Below are 16,595 nucleotides of genomic sequence, written 5' to 3'. Positions count from 1 at the left end.
GTAACCCAGGAATCCCAGCACCCAGCAAGAAGGAGTGTGTGTGTCTCCAAGATTATGTACAATCGTGTTGAAAGCATCTTTATTTTAAACAGCCCCTTTTTTGTCATAACTGATGACAATTCCAATCATCAATAGAAGAATGGGAAAAAACTACCCTGTGGATTATTAATCAAGTTCCATTATTTACGTAATGAATTATTATATTTCTGCAATAATAAATAAGCTGATATTATACCCACAATATATGGTGAGCATTAAAAACACAATATTGAGTAAAAGGACCCGGATACATTAAAGTAAGAACCTACTGTATCATTCATTTAACTGAACATCAATTAAGAAGAAAAATGACTTTGGTGATGAGGTCTATGAATGGTGACCTTGGGGTGATGGAAGTTCATTTATTCAGGGTCTTGTGAGGTGCGGGAAATGTTCTCTTTGTCCAGCTGGGTGGTGATTACTTAGAGCACACAATTGTATGTACACCCATGGTATGTACACTTACCATCCGCACTTCACTGCATGTGAGGTACCCTGCAGTGAGAGTGTGCGTATGTCATACACCATGTGGTGTCTCTGTGTGTGTCTTTATTGTCAGCTACTCCCTTAGATGTCAATGGCAGGACATGGGTTTTTGTCTCTCTCTGTTCATTGGTATTATAGATGTTTGTATAACTCCTAGGAAGTCCCTGAAGCTAGTAGGTGCTCTGTAAATGGTTACTATGCCAATTATAGTCTTACTTTATGGTGACAGTTCAAATAATCTTTTGGTCTTTATTGCTTCTGTTTCTTTGGGAAGATGAGCTTGATGTCTACGAACACTCAGTAGAGTGTGTCTAATCATTCTCATGTTATTGGGCATGTGGATTTTGTTCTAAACAATTTTTAGAGCAGTGCAATTTTTTTTAGAAAAAGATTTATTTATTTGAAATGCAGAGTTACAGAGAGGCAGAGGCAGAGAGAGAGAGTGAGAGAGCGGTTGTCTACCTGCTGGTTCACTCCTCAGATGGCTACAATGGTTGGAGCTGAGCTGATCTGAAGCCAGGAGTTTCTTCTGGGTCTCCAACATGCGTACAGTGGCCAAAAACTGGGGCCATGGTCTACTGCTTCCTACTGCTTTCCTAGGCCATAGAAGAAAGCTGGATCGAAAGTAGAAGTGCCAAGACACGAACTGGCACCCACATGGGATGCCGGCACTGCAGGCGGCAGCTTTATCCGCTACCCCATGGTGCGGGTCCCAATGATTATCTTTAAAATAACAGCTTGCCCAATTTTTGGATATTTTATTTGGATATGTCCTCAAACAGTGCAAGCATTGCAGGGCAAAGTGTTAAGAAAGATTGTGTGCAGGGCCTGTCTGTGGCCTAGTGGGTAAAGCCACCACCTGCCATGCTGGCATCCCATATGAATCCCAGCTGCTCCGCTTCCAATCCAGCTCCCTGTTAATGTGCCTGGGAAAGCCGTGGAAGATGGCCCAAGTGTTTGTGCCCCTGCACGCATGAGGGACACCCAGATGAAGCTCCTGGCTCCTGGCTTTGGCCTGGCCCAGCCCTGGCTATTTTGGCCTTTTAGGGATTGAATAAGCGTTAGGAAGATTCTTCTCTGTCTCTCTCCATGGCTCTCCCCACCCTGTAACTCTGACTTTAAAATTAGTAGATAAATCTTTAAAAAGATTGTTTGCCAATATGTGTATTCATGGCTTTTCCCCACTTTTAATCAGATTTTTTTGCTGCTAACTAGTTCATCTTTTAATGAGTGAGGAGCCCTAGGACGCTATTCCCCCTTAAAGATCCTGTCTCTCAGTGCTACTGCATTGGGATGAACTTGTCACTCTAACTGGACGCCAAACCAGACACAGCCAAACCCAGCTGCCTGGCAGGACATTTCTGGGGGTGGCACCTCGTGCCCTCCCTGGGCCAGAATATTCACTCTTTGCTGAGAGACTCAGTCCTCAGGGACTCACCCTTGTGTTCTCTGTGTCTTGTGCAGGTGCCACCCATTTCAGGGGTTCTGTTCTTCTGGAGTCTGGCTTACGGAGGCCTGGAGGAGCTTCTGGCCCGACTGTCTTGCAGCGATAGGTGCTGAATTAAACCATGGTTTCGGGCCACCAACCCCGCTTTTTCGCCTGAACTGGCAGCTAACTCCCCAGATCACCCAGTGTGTGGGGAGGAGCGGGCCATCTGAGGACGAAGGCGGAGCCATTCCAACAGAGGAAGGAGGGGGAATGTGACCCTGTGTTAAGGCCCTGGCTCATCTGTCACAGGCACTGCCAACCCTGGGTACCCAGCACAGTGGAGTGGGTACGCGGCCAGCTGCGACTCTCCAGCGAACCCTGGGGGCGGCATTGGGTATTGCTCCTTCCTGGGGGTTGGGCCCCAGCTGCTCTATGGGCCTCTGGGCAAGCAAGGAATTAGGGGCCGGGCGGGGCGTATTCGCAGCCAGCCCCGCCTCTCCCGGCCCTCAACACTCCCCCAGCCCAAGGCCTGTCTGCCCAAGGCCATTCCTCAGAGGCCACAGGAGCTGCACCATGCCCATGATGCTGGGTTACTGGGACATCCGCGGGGTGAGCGAGGGGTCCACTCGGCAGGGGGGTGGGGGCGGGGCACTGGGCAGCTGGGGAGGCTTTAGGCCTTGGTTCCTGGAGGAACTTGTGGACACCACTGAGGCTCTCCGGAGCTCCCAGTATGGACACCCTGGTGGGTAGGGGGAATGGAGGGAAGAGGGAGTGGTATGAGGCCTAGCATGGGGGATCACTGGGAGGAGACGAGGCCGCAGGCAGAGTCCACCCAACTCTGTCCCTTGCCCCGGGTCACCTCCTCCAGCTGGTTCTGCCCATCCGCACGCTCCTGGAATACACGGACACCAGCTATGAGGAAAAGAGATACACCATGGGGGACGGTAATGCACCTGCCTGCTCTGACTTCTGCCCAGCCCGTGGCGATTAACACGTAACAACCCCTCGCGGCCACCCAATGGCTCCTGTGTAGCCCCACCAGCTGGAGCTGAGCCTGCCCCTTCTCGGGTCCTCTGGAGGGTGCAGGTGTGGCGTCCCAAGGCAGGGCGCTGGCTGTGATTGGGTTGAGGTCTCCCATAGACGTCCACACATTTTGGAAGCCTGTTGCATGCAGGGTCCAGACCCCTTACCTTCACTCTTTTCCCCCAGAACTGGATATGACACCCAGTGGTTCAGATCCCAGATGCCTGTTTGGGGGAGGGGGTCTTTCCCCTGACTCCTCGGGAGGGTCCTGGAGGTGAGGGCTGCACACTGGGAAGGTTTGTTCTCACTTCATTTACTCCACAGCTCCTGACTATGACAGAAGCCAGTGGCTGAGTGAGAAATTCAAGCTGGGCCTGGACTTTCCCAATGTAGGTGCAGGGGACGGATTTGGGGATGGGATGGGGGAGGTGCAAGGTGTCTGAGCCTCCGTCTCCTTCCCCAGCTTGGAGGTCTGAGGTCAGGGCCTTGTGCTCACCACTGTCACCCTGGTTCTCTACAGTACTTTTCCGTGATGTTCTGTGTCATAGCTCACTCACTCACTGTACAGAGTGTGTACTTAGAGCCTGCCATGGGCCGGGCACAGAGGGTGCCGGGTGTCCCGTCTGCCCCTGCTCGGGGAAAGGGATGCTGGGAGCCCGGGAGCCCAGCTGACTGCCCTGGTCACCACGCAGCTGCCCTACCTAATTGATGGGACTCACAAGCTCACGCAGAGCAACGCCATCCTGCGCTACCTGGCCCGCAAGCACGGCCTGTGTGAGTGGGGCTGGCTGCAGGGCGGGGGCGGGTGGCGTCCGCTGGGCATGGCTGGGCTGGGCTGCTGAGGTCTCTGGTGTGGGTTGCAGGTGGGGAGACGGAAGAGGAGAGGATTCGCGTGGACATTCTGGAGAACCAGGTTATGGACAACCGCATGCAACTCGTCATGGTGACCTACAGTCCTGACTTTGTGAGTGCCCGCTGGGTTGGACGTGGCAGGGATCAGTGAGGAATTGTGCTCTTGTGTTCGCATCGGCGCTGGTCCTGTTTGCCAATGAACTCCCCGCTTCTTCAGAAATTATCTCTCTGTCCAACTTGTTGATTCCATACCTTGTAAATGTGGTGAAATAATACCTTTGAATCAGTTTCCCAAATCTTATGATACAACAAGATGCCCTGGAGGGACTGCAGTTTCTAAACATGTAATTGCCCCAGAATCCAGTTCATATCTAACCTTTGACCCCTGGCCATAGGCAGTCTTCCCAGCTGTTCCTGCCGTGTGCCAGCGCCTGGGTACCAAGTCCAGTACATGAGTTACAGTAGCTCTAGATGGGGCATCATCAGATGGTGCCCTGTTTCTCAGGGCAGTCTCCGTGCCCCCCATAAGGATAAGCGTATTTCCCGTGGGCATCCAGGTCAGCCAGGGACCTTTGTTCCTCTCCCTCCACCGCTCAGTGTTGAAGTCTCCTCTTCTGTATCTGCAGATACCTGTTCCGTTCCCCTGTCGCCCAGGGGAGGGTTCGGCTGCTCTCCCGAGATCTCTCAGTTCTTTGTCTCTTTGCTTTCTCCCCACGTCTGAGTCCAGGGGAAGCAGGTGCTCATGGCACTCCTGGCTCTGACCCTTAGAGGTTCTGTGGACTTCGGTGGTGACAGGATCAGGGACAGTGCTGGGTTCCTCTGTGACTTCCCGTTTCTGTGAGAGGCAGGGTGTGGTACCCAGTAGGTGTCTATTCAGTGCTGATGAACGAAGTGGAAGGGGGGCACTGCCCAGGGCCACTCTGCTGCTCAGCCCTGGCCAGCGGGGCCAGGCAGCACTGGGCGGTGCCTGTCTGCAGGGCTGTGTGTCTGAGGGTGGTGACAGCTGATTCTGCCTCAGGAGAAGCTCAAGCCCGAGTACCTGAAGGGGCTCCCTGAGAAGCTGCAGCTGTACTCGCAGTTCCTGGGGAAGCGGCCCTGGTTCGCAGGGGACAAGGTAGAGTGGGGGTGGGGGGTGGGGCGGAAGGGGGGGGGGTCTTCCTCTGGGACTGAGCTCTGTCATCCTGGCTCCTGCAGATCACCTTCGCCGATTTCCTTGTCTACGACGTTCTTGACCAGAACCGGATATTTGTGCCTGGGTGCCTGGACGCGTTCCCAAACCTGAAGGATTTCATGTCCCACTTCGAGGTGACCCCCTGAGCCTCCTCCCCCTGCGCTGTCTTTTCCCTGTTCCCGTCCCTCCATGCTCAGAGTCCTGGAGCTAAAGTGCAGCCCAGCTGGGAACTTAGGACCCAGGCTTCGAATCCGATGTCGGTTGAGTCAGGTGTATTTTCACGAGGTCCTCCTCCCATGTGACATAAAGAAACTGAGTTTGCAGGTGGTGGGCCATTGCTTGGGGTCCCGGCGTCAGGCTGGGCTGTGCTGGTCTCCCTGTGAGCACTGGTGGCTGTGGGCAGCAGTCAGGGATTCTCCAATTTTGTGCTAAGAGGTGCAGCCTCAGGCCCTTGTGCAGCCTGTGTCACCCCTCCCAGGACTCTACGGGAGAGGCAGGACATTCAGCCGTGTGTGCAGCTGGTCAGGAGGGCTGAGACCAGGGAGGATTGAGGGTTCAGGTCAGGGACACTGGCAGCGATCATAATGATGGACAGTGTGCTCCCACCAATCAGGTCCCTGTGGGGAAGCACTGAGGTCCCAGGGCTGTGCAGGTGCCGGGATGGATGTGATGCAGGCGCCCCTGGTGCAGGATCCTGTCCTGATTGTGGGACGATGCAGACTTCCTTCCACTCCCTCCCTCCCTCTTGTTTGATGCAGCGCCCCACTGTTCTGCCTGTGACGTAGCGCAGGGCCTGTTTTTGCACGGATGCACGTGCATGGTGACTCCATGCTGGACCTGAGCATAGAGCTGCAGGCTCCGCAGAGCTGGGGGGTGGGTGGTGGTGCTGAGGAGCAGAGCCCTGACCTCACACACAGGCACGTCCATCTCCCAGGGACGGCTTGTTTGCTCCCAACAAATCCTACTTTATCACACATTTGAAATATGAGGCATTTGGAAAACAGGTTTTTCCAGTCTCCAATCTTTCTTCTGTTCCACTGCCATCAAAAGATGTTGTTTTCAGCTCCATCAGCTCTGGATCAGGTCCAGGCCTGTGGCCTTGGTGATTCTGCAACAGTCGGCTCAACGCTGTGTTCCCAGGAGGAGAGGCAGAGATTAGATCTGTGTTGGACCCTCGGGCCCAAACAGGCCAGGCCCGTTAGGTCCAGAACACCGTGCACCCCACTGAGTTCCTTAGGAAGTCGCTGGGCACGGTTGTCCTGGTGTAGAGGACTTGGCAATGTGTGTCCTGGCCTTGTGTGTGGAGCAGGGCTCAGGACAAGGGTTGAGGCAGTGAGATCGGGCGCAGACGCTGAGTGCAGGAGTGAGGACTTCCTGTGTCCAAGGGGGAGTGGGTGGAGCCTGGCCTGGCCTTGCTCTGCTGCTTCAGCTCCTCCTGTTCCCTAGTTCAGAGCTTGCAGAGTCACTGGGTGAGAGCCGGGCTGCCTTGCAAGCTGCCCTGGCGTGCGCTCAGCCCCTTTGTCCCATCGGATGTCCCTCCTTGTGTGCAATCCCAGGGATGCCGGCAGCCTCATTGTGAAAAGAAGAATGTTTGTGCAGATGGGGGTGACAGGGCCTTTGTGGGGTGGGGAGGTAGGGCAGAGTGGGAGTGAGACAGAGCCAGGCTGCGTCCTGCCCGTCTCCCTGCCCAGTCCCTTAACCCCGAGAAAGCCTCTGACTCGCTGTGATGCTCGGGTTCCCTTCGGGTGGAAGGTGGCCAGGAACGGACCCTGCGGGGAGTGGGGTGGGCTCTGAGTCTGCACCGCGCTGTCAGCGTCTCCTACCCATAGTTCTCATGAAGGCGGGACGTGAGTCGTAAGTAAGGCAGCGTGGACCCAGCAGGGCTGTGGTCCTATGAGACTCCCTGCAGCCAGTGAGGCCCTGGGCAGAGGCGCTGTCGGGGACCTGCCGTGATGCGCTGGGGCTGCCTGAAGCCCAGTGGGGCCGCAGACCCTGACTCCTTGTGCTTTCTGTTTCCAACTCCAGGGCCTGCCGAAGATCTCTGCCTACATGAAGTCCAGCCGCTTCATCCGAGTCCCTCTGTTTTTAAAGACGGCCACATGGATGGGAATATAGGGTCCTGGAAGGAGGTGGGCGTGCACTGGGAGCTCAGGTCTCCCAGGCCCTCCTCTAGCTTTTCACCCCTTTCTTCTTCCAACTCTCCCCTCCGCCCCCTCATCAACCTGCTGCCTGCCTGTGTCCTGAGCCAGCCCCCACTATGCAGGCTCTGGCCAGGCTCAGCCCCCACCCTTCTCAGCCATGGCCTCTCTAAGGCTGCTCTTTCCCCACTAAGCCGACCCCACGGTCCTCATCTCTCTTTGTGGGCCCTGTCTGAGCTCCCCGAGCGCAGAAAGATGGCTGTGCCTGGGTTGCTGGCCCTATTCCCAGCGGGGTCTCCCCAGTGCTGTCGAGTACCCAGGAGGGCCTGACCTCAGCTGGGACCCTTCTTACCACCTGTGATGTGCTGGACTGGGCCCTGACTTCGCAGACCTTGTGGGATTTTCTTTGTTCTGCTGCCACAGCATGGCTGGGTGGGGCAGGATTAGTGTGGGGGGAGTGGGTGCTCATGCAGGGCTATGAGGGACCTTGTGCATTTCTGGGCCCTATCTATGTCGCTCTGCTCCTCTCCCTGGGTTTCTCCTCTGCCCGGGTTCCTCGTTCCTTCACCCTGGAGGGAGGGCACCAAGGGCCACGTGCAGCCGTGCCGTGGTTCTGAGAGCCGCTGGGCTGATGGGGACGGGGCTGAGCAGGCTTGGGCAGACCCCTCTGTCACCTCCTCCCAGAAGCTTTCCCTGATACAGATGTTCTCGTCTACAGTTTCAGGATGTTTCTCAATAAAACATCCCACTGTATAATCATTGTTGTCTGTGTGTATTTGAAACCCCAGCTGAGTCATGGACCCATGGAGGAGGCATCCCTCTGTGTCTTACCTGAGTCCTGTGTCCTGGTGCCTGGCATACAGGAGGTGTACCCCAAGTTTAGAAATATGGACTAATTACCTCACAGAAGCCTTTGCCAGGTGTGCCTGCCTGTCACTCATCGTGGGGTTTGGCGCCCTGGGAGGAGTTTCCTGAGCCAGAGGAGGTGTAGAGTAGCACCCACAAGGTTGTCCTGTTGGAATCTGTCAGTACAATCACTGCCTGAAGCTGCACTTTGAAGTCAAATAAAAATCCACAGTAGAACTATTGGTAGCGTCAGTAAAAAATAAATGATTAATTTAAAAAGATACAGTCTGTAAGGTCAGAGTTCAGACAAACCAAATGTTTCTGAAACCTGTAGTGCAAAAGTAGTTAAGCCAAAGTTTTCTTACACTTTAAGTCAGAAGAGAGAAAAGTCCTGGAAGTTTCAGGTGACATGTTGTAAATCAGGTGGTAGACGTCCATCTGGAACAGGAGGCAGCGAGCATCTTCCCTAAGCGGCCGGTATTCAGGCTTTGCAGGGCACACAGTCTGTGCTGAGTTCCCCACCCCACGTTTGTGAAGAATCAACCGTGGATAATACGTGCAGGAATGAGCCAGGGCTGTGACCAGCACGACTAGATTACACAAGCACGTGGTGCAGAAACAATGAGACCAAGCAGCTCAGTTCTTAATGGGTGAGGGCCTCGAGCCGACATTTCCCAGAGGAGATGTACAATAGGCACCCGGAAGTTTCCCAACAGCACTGAGCAGAGAAGGGCAAGGCGCCGCTGCACTGGGCTGCCCCTCACACGCATTATGATGGCTGTGGCCAAAAGCCGTACAGAGCAAGTACAGTGGGCTTGAGGAAATTGGAACCCTTATGCTCTGTGGTGTGAATGTAAAATGGCCCAGCTATTGTGCAAATCTGCATTGTGGTTCCTCACCAAACAGAACAAAACAAAACAAAACAAAACAAAAAAACAAAACAGAATTACATATTATGGAAGAATTCCATTTCTGGGCAAGTAAGGAAAAAAAGAGCAAGTTCTTGAAGGTCTGTTTGTCCACCCAGGACCACAACAGCCCCACTCACGACAGGGATGCACCCACCTCAGTGTCCCCCAGCAGAGGAGTGGGTGAGGACAGGATGTGCCCACCTGCAGGCTCTATTGCTGAGCCCAAACCAAAGGGAATTCTGAGCACGAGGCAACCTGGGTGACCCTTGCAGGCATGAGGCTGAGTGACACCCGTCAGTCCCGCAAGACAACAGCTTTCTGATTCCAGCGCCAGGACGCAGTGTAGGGGCCAAAGTCACAGAGACAGAAAATGGAAGGTGGTTGCAGGGGTCAGGGCAGGGGTGGGGGGATTGGTGTCATGTTCCCATCTGCGGTTTTGCAGGAGGAGAGCAGTAATGGAGGTGGGTGGTCGTCACGGCTGCAACACATTGTGGATGTTCCCGGTATCTGAGCTGTGAAAATGGGCGGGTGGCACATGGTACGTGTAATCAGCAGCATAACAAATACTACCTTTAAGACACAACAAAACAACAGGTTGCTGTGTCAGAGTTCTTCACAATGTTCTTGGAAATGAAGTAATCTGTTTACTCTGTGGCAAAAGAAAGTTTGAATTCTGTGTGTAGCATTTTCATAATATGCATTTTTGTCCCTCATATGCATGGGTTTCTAAATTCTTTTGATTCAAACCGATATAAACTTGTCTTTTGGCCGTTGCCACGGCTCACTTGGCTAATCCTCCGCCTGTGGCGCTGGCATCCAGGGTTGTAGTTCCGGTCAGGGCTCCTGATTCTGTCTCGGTGCTGCTCTGCAGTCCAGCTCTCTGCTGTGGTCCGGGAATGCAGTGGAGGATGGCCCTAGCTCTTTGGCCCTGCACCGGCATGGGAGACTGGGAGGAAGCACCTGGTTCCTGGCTTCGGATCTGTGCAGCACACGGCCGTAGCAGCCATTTGGGGGTTGAACCAATGGAAGGAAGACCTTTCTCTCTGTCTCTCTCTTTCACTGTCTAACTCTGTCTGTCAAAAAAACCAAACAAACAAACAAACAAAAAACTTGTCTTTTAATTCCATTTTCCATAGACCTTTTTTAAGTCTCCTTAAGTTCCTGATCTCAAAGCTCTAATTTAAAGGGTGCATCTATTTTTAGATAAAACATTTTATTAAATTTAATATTTTAAAATGACTATTAAAGGAAAATAATAAAAAATAATGCCTTTCTTAAAATAGAAGGAAGGCCGGCGCCGTGGTCACTAGGCTAATCCTCCACCTTGCAGTGCCGGCACACCGGGTTCTAGTCCCGGTCGGGGCACCGGATTCTGTCCCGGTTGCCCCTCTTCCAGGCCAGCTCTCTGCTGTGGCCCGGGAGTGCAGTGGAGGATGGCCCGAGTCCTTGGGCCCTGCACCCCATGGGAGACCAGGAGAAGTACCTGGCTCCTGCCATTGGATCAGCGCGGTGCGCCGGCCGTAGCGCGCCGGCCGTGGCGGCCATTGGAGGGTGAACCAATGGCAAAGGAAGACCTTTCTCTCTGTCTCTCTCTCTCACTGTCCACTCTGCCTATAAATAAATAAATAAATAAATAAATAAATAAAATAGCAGGAAGTTGAAAATGGTATCAACTACAAGTGAAAGCAGTGTTCTTACCCAGGGCCAAAATTATAAAGGTGGAAACACACATTGACAGTCTTGCATGGAAGTAGTCTGTGGACTTCACATTAGGCAACCAAAAAGGTGATTGATGTGGCTGGGACCTGGGTGAGGGGCTGCCGGGAGTTGATTGGCATCCTTTGGGTGAGCTCACACACCCTGCAGTGGGCCTCTTGTCTTCTAGACCAGGAGCCACTGATGTCTCTGTCCCATGGCTATGTTAGTGTCTCCCACTCTGGTCTGTACCCGCCTGTTGTTGACTACGACTTTCGTACAAGCACAACCTATATGCCGTAGGGGCGGTGGCTGTCCCCTGGGACGCTGAGGCTGTCTCTGTTGTGAGGGCGCAGGCGAGGAGACAGAAGAGATGGCTACTGTACCAGTCTTTGGGCATCTCTCATCAGCTGGCCAGCGTCTCCTGCAGCTGGGTCGTCTGCTGTCGCCCCGTGCAGTTAGGTCCAGAGCCAGGACTCCGGGACTTTTCCTAACCCACGTCTCATCTCTCCAGTTTCTCGTGTGAACTCCTTAGAGATATTTACTGCAAGTGGGAATCTGTGCTGCCCCCCATGGCCTCTTCACCCCAAACCACATCAAATGAGAACTCCGAGGCACTCCCCTCCCTGTGCTGGACATTCAGTTCCTACAAAGTCTCGTGTTCAATGTTCTGATCACCCCTCACCTCTGATCTTTGCCAAGCATCATCCCACCCAGCTGGTTCATGACATCCGTCTCCTGCACACAGACTGAACCTATGAAAAAGGGAGGTCAAAAGGGGAGGGAGTGCTGGAAGGGCCCACTGGAGTTGAGACTGCTCTCTGTCCCCAGTGCTGTCTCATTGACTCCTGCATCGGTTTGCTTGTACTCCTGAGAGGCAGCTCAGGTCAGCTCAGTGTGTCTTTTTGTTCCCCGCCCTGCCTGTCGGCCTCACACGCTCCTTGTCTTTCTGGAAACTACTCACATCGATATAATTCATTCTTCCATCATCCCACTGGGCAGAACTTTTGGCTTTGGGGTTCTTGTTCTTTCCTTCCTTGATTCTGCTCAGTGTCTGGCACTAGGATCTGCTCCCAGCACTGCTGCATCTGAACCACGGGTCGTCGGCCCTGCGTAGTGGCAGGTGCAGAGACACAGTCGTCATTTCTTTGCCTTTCCCTTGCCTCTCACAGAGGGGATCTAGAAGCCAGGAGGAGCTAACCCAATGCTGATGCAGTCATTTGAGGCCTGGACACTCACCCAGGGCCGGTCTCGTGGAAGATGGCTGCTCAGCCGGGGCCGGCTGGGGCACGCACGGCACTGCAAGGGCTGCCTCTCTGTGTCTGGGGGAGGCGGCGGCTGTTTTCTCCCACAAGAGAAGCTGAAGGCCCAGTACTCAGAGGGATTCCCTGAGAAGGAGCAGCTCTTCTGACAGTGTCTGTGGAAGCAGCCGTGGCCTGCAGGGGACCAGGTGCAACGGAAGGAAGTGGGTGTCGTCATTCTTCTCAGGGCGTGGAGATCCGTGCCCACCCAACTTGGCCTTCTGCAGGTTGCCTTTGTGGATTTCCTTGATCATGAGCCTTGGCGAGCATCGAACACCTGGTCTCAGGCGTCTGGGCACATTCTCCAACCTGAGGGACATTATGTCTCCCTGTGAGGTGATGCTTCCGGTTCTCTTTTCTCTTGGATATGTTTTGTCTCTCACATTTTCCTGAGGCTTTCCTAGTCATGTAACTAAAATGATAATTAGCATATCTTGAGGACTGAGTTTATGGTAGAACTTGTTCTCAGAATCTCAAATCTATTGTGACATTATTAAATTTAAAAATGTTTATGAGAGAAAGAGAGAGAGAGAGAGAGAGAGAGAGAGAGAGATCACTCATCCGTGCTTCACTTTCCAAAGGCCCACAACAGCCAGGTCGGGCCCAGGCTAAACCCGGGAGCTGGGAATTCAATCCAAGTGTCCTATGTGCGTGGCAGAGACCCAAGCACTTGAACCACCACGTGGTACCTCCCAGGGTGCACATTAGCACAAAGCTAGGATTGGAAGTGGAACCAGATGTTGAACCCAGGCTCTCTGATATGTGATGTCAATGTCCCAATTGGTATTTTTAAAAGGATTTATTTACTTATTTGAAAGGTAGAGTTACAGAGAGAGAGAAGAGAGATATCTTCCATCTGCTGGCTCACTCCCTAAGTGGCCTCAACGGGGCTGTACCAGGCCAAAGCCGGGATCCAGGAGCCTCTTCTGGGTCTCCCACATGGGTGCAGAGGCCCAAGGGCCTGCACATCTTCTGCTGCCTTCCCAGGAGCATTGGCAGGGAACTGGATCAGGAGTAGAGCAGTCGGGACTTGAACCAGTGCCCGTTATATGGGATGCCAGCATTGTAGGCTGCAGCTTAACCCACTGTACCACAACACCAGTCCCCAACTGACACCTTAACCCCTGGGCAAATGCCCATTCCATCATTGTTAATCTTTTTTTTTTCTTTTAAGATTTATTTATTTTAAAGGCAGAATGACAGAAAGAGGGAGAAACAGAGAGAGAGAGAGATCTTCCATCCTCTGGTTCACACCGCCCCAAGGGCCCACAATAGCCAGAACTGAGCCAGGCTGAAACCAGGAGCCAGGACCTCCATCTGAGTCTCCCACATAGGCGGCAGGGACCCAAGTACTTGGGCCATAATCTTCTGGCTGCGTAGGCCCACTAACGGAGAGTGTGACGGGAAGTGGAACAGCTAGACCTCAAGTTGCTACGCTGATGTGGGATGCTGGCTCTGCAAGTGGCAGCTTACCCTGCTGGGCCCCAACGCTGGCCTGAACAATGTCAGGCCCCATAACGTTACACAGGTGACAGAGTGACCACTGCCATCAGACAGGTCAGGAAAGTGAGGCCGCAGAGAGTGAGTCATTTGCTCTTGAGCCCAGAGCTGGTCGAGGCTGTGCTGGGCTCCCTGTGGGCTCTCTGAGGGCTCCTGGCATCTGTGTGCAGCACTCAGTGGTTCTTCCAATTTTGTGCCGGAAGCAAAAACTTCAGGCCATTGTCTGTTCCGAGTTTCTAGTTCAGGACCCTGTGGGAGAGTCAGGATTGCCACCAGGGTGTATGCAGCTGGATTCAGGAGGGCTGAGATGAGGCAGGCTGGAGGATTGGGGTCAGAGACACACACAGTCCTTGTGTGTGATCTCTGGGGTGTGCCTTGCCCGAAGTGAGTTGACATCTGGGGAGCGCTGAGGTCCCGGGGCTGTGGCTGGTGCTGGATTTGAGTGTTCATGTGGGTCCTTGTGTTGATGGAGTTTGCTTCAAGTATCTGATGGCAGGCACGTCTCACCCCTCCCCATTTCCCTCTCTCTACTCCAGGGTCCCACGTGTTCTGCCTGTGACACGGGCAGGTCCTTATTCTCACTCCTGGGCCCTGACCCTCTGTGTGAGGCACAGTGATCCGAGTGTAGTTAGGGAGCTGTAGGCCTGGCAGACTGGGTGGGGTGCATGGCACTCCTGGGTGCCGGGGAGCACAGGCTGACCTCAGCTCCCGGCTACCCACCCATCAGCCAGACTCAGCTTCTTTGGGAGCAGCAAAGCCTCCTTCACGCCAGACTTGGCCATTGGAGGCATTGGTCCACCCCAGACTGTGTTTCCTGTCCCACTCCCCAGCCAGCTTCTCTGCAGCGCCGGCTCAGGGCCAGGCTGAGTGGCCTTGGGGACTCAGGAGGAGCTGGCCCGACTGTGGGAGGGAGCTGCGGCCTGTCCGTGTTGGGATGTTGGAACAGGCAGCCCTCGATCTCTTTGGCTCTTTCAGTGGTTCTCTGGGTGCTCGCAGTCCTGGTAAGAAGGCGGAGAGCACACAGCTGCGTGTCCTTCTGCCTGGTACCTGGGGCCGGGCTGGGGGCAGAGGGGTTGGGGCATGGTGAGGCTGTCGGGCACCAGGGGGAGAAGCTTGGACTTCCGGCTTTCAGGGGAGTGATTAGGGCCCGGCCTGCACGTCCTTTTCTGCTTCACCTCCCTGTATCCACTTTCACTGGGGATTTGCTGCGTCAGTGGGTGACATCGGGGCTGGCCTCCGAGAGGCGCTGGCACGCTCTCAGCCCCTTGTTGTTACAGGTCCCTCCTTTGTGAACAAACCCAGGCAAACCAGGAACTTTCCCAGGGAAAGGAGACCTCTTGAGCAGACTGAGAGGGACAGGGCTTCCTGTGGGAGGGGAGGAGGGGCGTGCACACAGAGCACAGGATCCCAGAGGCTCAGCCAGGCTGTGCCCAGCCCTGTCCCATGGACAAGAAATGTGAGCATGGGGAGGCGGCTCTCCTCCGTGCAGCTCAGGTTCCCTCTGGGTAAATATAGACCTGAACTCGCAGGGCGGTGGAGCAGACTTTCTGGGCCTCCACGGCCGTCTCCAGCGGGGCAGCCACCTTGCTCAGTGCAGAGTCTCCCTGACTGCTGGGTCCTCTTCAGGAACGACCTCAGTCGAAGGTCCCTGAAGAGTGAGCTCCCCAGGGCCGTGGACCCTAAGGAGACTGTGTGGTTCTCCAGGCATGGAGCCCGCGTGCAGGCAGCTGCCAGGGTCCTGCCGTGCTGGGCCTGCACTGGGGCTGCTGGAAGCCCGGAGAGGCCGCAGACCCTGAGCTCTGTCCCTGTCCCCACTCTCAGGGCCTGGAGGAGAAATCAGCCCACATGAAGTCCAGCCGCTTCCTGCCGAGACCTGTGTTCATGAAAATGGCCACGTGGGGCAACAAGTAGGGCCCAGAGAGGCCAGGAGATGCGAGTGAGGAGCCCGCGCTCAGCCCGCTGCCCAGGGCCCTGGGGTGCAGCCCGAATCCTTGCACAGCCTTCTTTTTTCCTTTATCCTACTTCTCATTCCTTCTCAGCCCCAAGGCCTCACTGGCCCTCTTTGCTGTCCCCAGATCCTTGTCACATAAATACCCTTAAAAGTCTCACCTTGTGTTCATGTCAGTAAATTCCTGTTCCCACCATTGCTGTGTCTTATACCAATAATACCAAGTCCACCATCCTGCCTGTCAGTGGCTGTGTCTCTTCCAAGGAGCCCAGCTGATCCTCTGGCTTGGGGCGCTTAGTCCCAGGCACTTCCCTGAAGATGCTATATTGCCTGGGGTACAGGCCCTTCTCCCCCAGTCCTCCAGGGGATGCACTGACCAGTGACTTTGGCAGTCTGGATTCATAGGAATGAGTGAGATCTGGGGAGCCATTTTGCTCCCATGTGTGACCCCCTGAGGGCAGGCAGCCCCCTGAGGCTCCCTAGAGGACAGAGGTGGCCCTTTCTGGGCCTGGGCCTCTCTCATTCGTGCCCCCTGCACCATGGTGTGTTCCCCATGGCTTTTTTGTGCAGAGCCATGAAGCTCAGCAAGCAGGACCAGCGGGGTGGGGTCCCCAGCAGAGGGAGCCGGGAGCCTTTGGCCTCCGCACTGTGTGGCTCTGTCCCCTCTGCTAGGTGTCCAGGGCCCTGTCTACTCATTTTCTCAGTGGCCTTGGAGGGACCTCCCCAGGCCGGCTGCACAGCTGTCACCGGGACACTCGTTCCTGGGTTCCCTCCTCGCATCCCTGGACACCTGTGGGATGCATTTCTCGAGTTGCTGCCTTGTGGAGGAAGTCTTTAACCCAGTGTCCACTGCATGAATACTCTGCGTACAGCACTGTAGACTTGGGATCTTCAGCCCTCTGATGGGTTCACGTACCCACTGCTGTCTGAGGTTGCACATGTCTGAGCAAGAGATCGATGCCCTTTTGACTGCAGTCTCCTTTTTTTATGATTTATTTATTTATTTGGAAATCAGAGTTACACACAGAGAGGAGAGTCAGAGGGGGGGGGGGGTCTTCCATCTGCTGGTTTACTCTCCAATTGGCTGCAACAGCTGGAGCTGTGCCAATCTGAAGCCAGGAGCTTCTTCCAGGTCTCCCGCGTGGGTGCAGGGGCCCAAGGACTTGGGCCATCTTCTACTGCTTTCTCAGGCCACAGCAGAGAGCTGGATGGGAAGAGGAGCGGCTGGGATTCAAACTGGTGCCCATGTAGAAAGC

At 54.6% G+C, this 16,595-nt stretch overlaps 1 protein-coding gene across 2 annotated transcripts; it reads left to right on the top strand.

Moving 5' to 3' along the window:
- The first annotated feature begins 1,849 nt into the window (after nt 1-1,849).
- LOC138843049 (glutathione S-transferase Mu 1-like) lies at nt 1,850-15,317 on the top strand. 2 transcript variants are annotated; one of them, XM_002715794.5, is made up of 8 exons: nt 1,850-2,563; nt 2,823-2,898; nt 3,302-3,366; nt 3,670-3,751; nt 3,841-3,941; nt 4,848-4,943; nt 5,024-5,134; nt 7,026-7,894. In XM_002715794.5, the coding sequence occupies exons 1-8, from the start codon at nt 2,387-2,389 to the stop codon at nt 7,113-7,115; spliced, it is 798 nt and encodes a 265-aa protein (XP_002715840.4). In that variant the 5' UTR covers nt 1,850-2,386; the 3' UTR covers nt 7,116-7,894. The 2 variants fall into 2 exon arrangements, with proteins under 2 accessions (XP_002715840.4, XP_089156320.1); XM_089300194.1 differs by lacking the exon at nt 7,026-7,894 and adding an exon at nt 15,213-15,317 and having other exon boundaries at nt 1,914-2,563.
- The last annotated feature ends 1,278 nt before the right edge of the window (nt 15,318-16,595 follow it).

The sequence above is a fragment of the Oryctolagus cuniculus genome, chromosome 7 (assembly GCF_051225735.1).
Source record: "Oryctolagus cuniculus isolate XC-2025 breed Fujian yellow rabbit chromosome 7, ASM5122573v1, whole genome shotgun sequence".
Lineage (NCBI taxonomy): Eukaryota > Metazoa > Chordata > Mammalia > Lagomorpha > Leporidae > Oryctolagus > Oryctolagus cuniculus.
The sequence above is the reverse complement of the archived record's forward strand: the minus strand, read 5'-3'. Positions and strand labels throughout refer to the sequence as shown.

Bases quoted from the DNA above. Each gene is read 5' to 3' on its own strand.
- LOC138843049 (XM_089300194.1), top strand. From the start codon at position 2,387: ATGGGCCTCTGGGCAAGCAAGGAATTAGGGGCCGGGCGGGGCGTATTC. The intron at 2,899-3,301 runs GTAATGCACCTG...TTTACTCCACAG, and splicing joins GAGATACACCATGGGGGACG to CTCCTGACTATGACAGAAGC. The intron at 5,135-15,212 runs GTGACCCCCTGA...CCCCACTCTCAG, and splicing joins ATTTCATGTCCCACTTCGAG to GGCCTGGAGGAGAAATCAGC.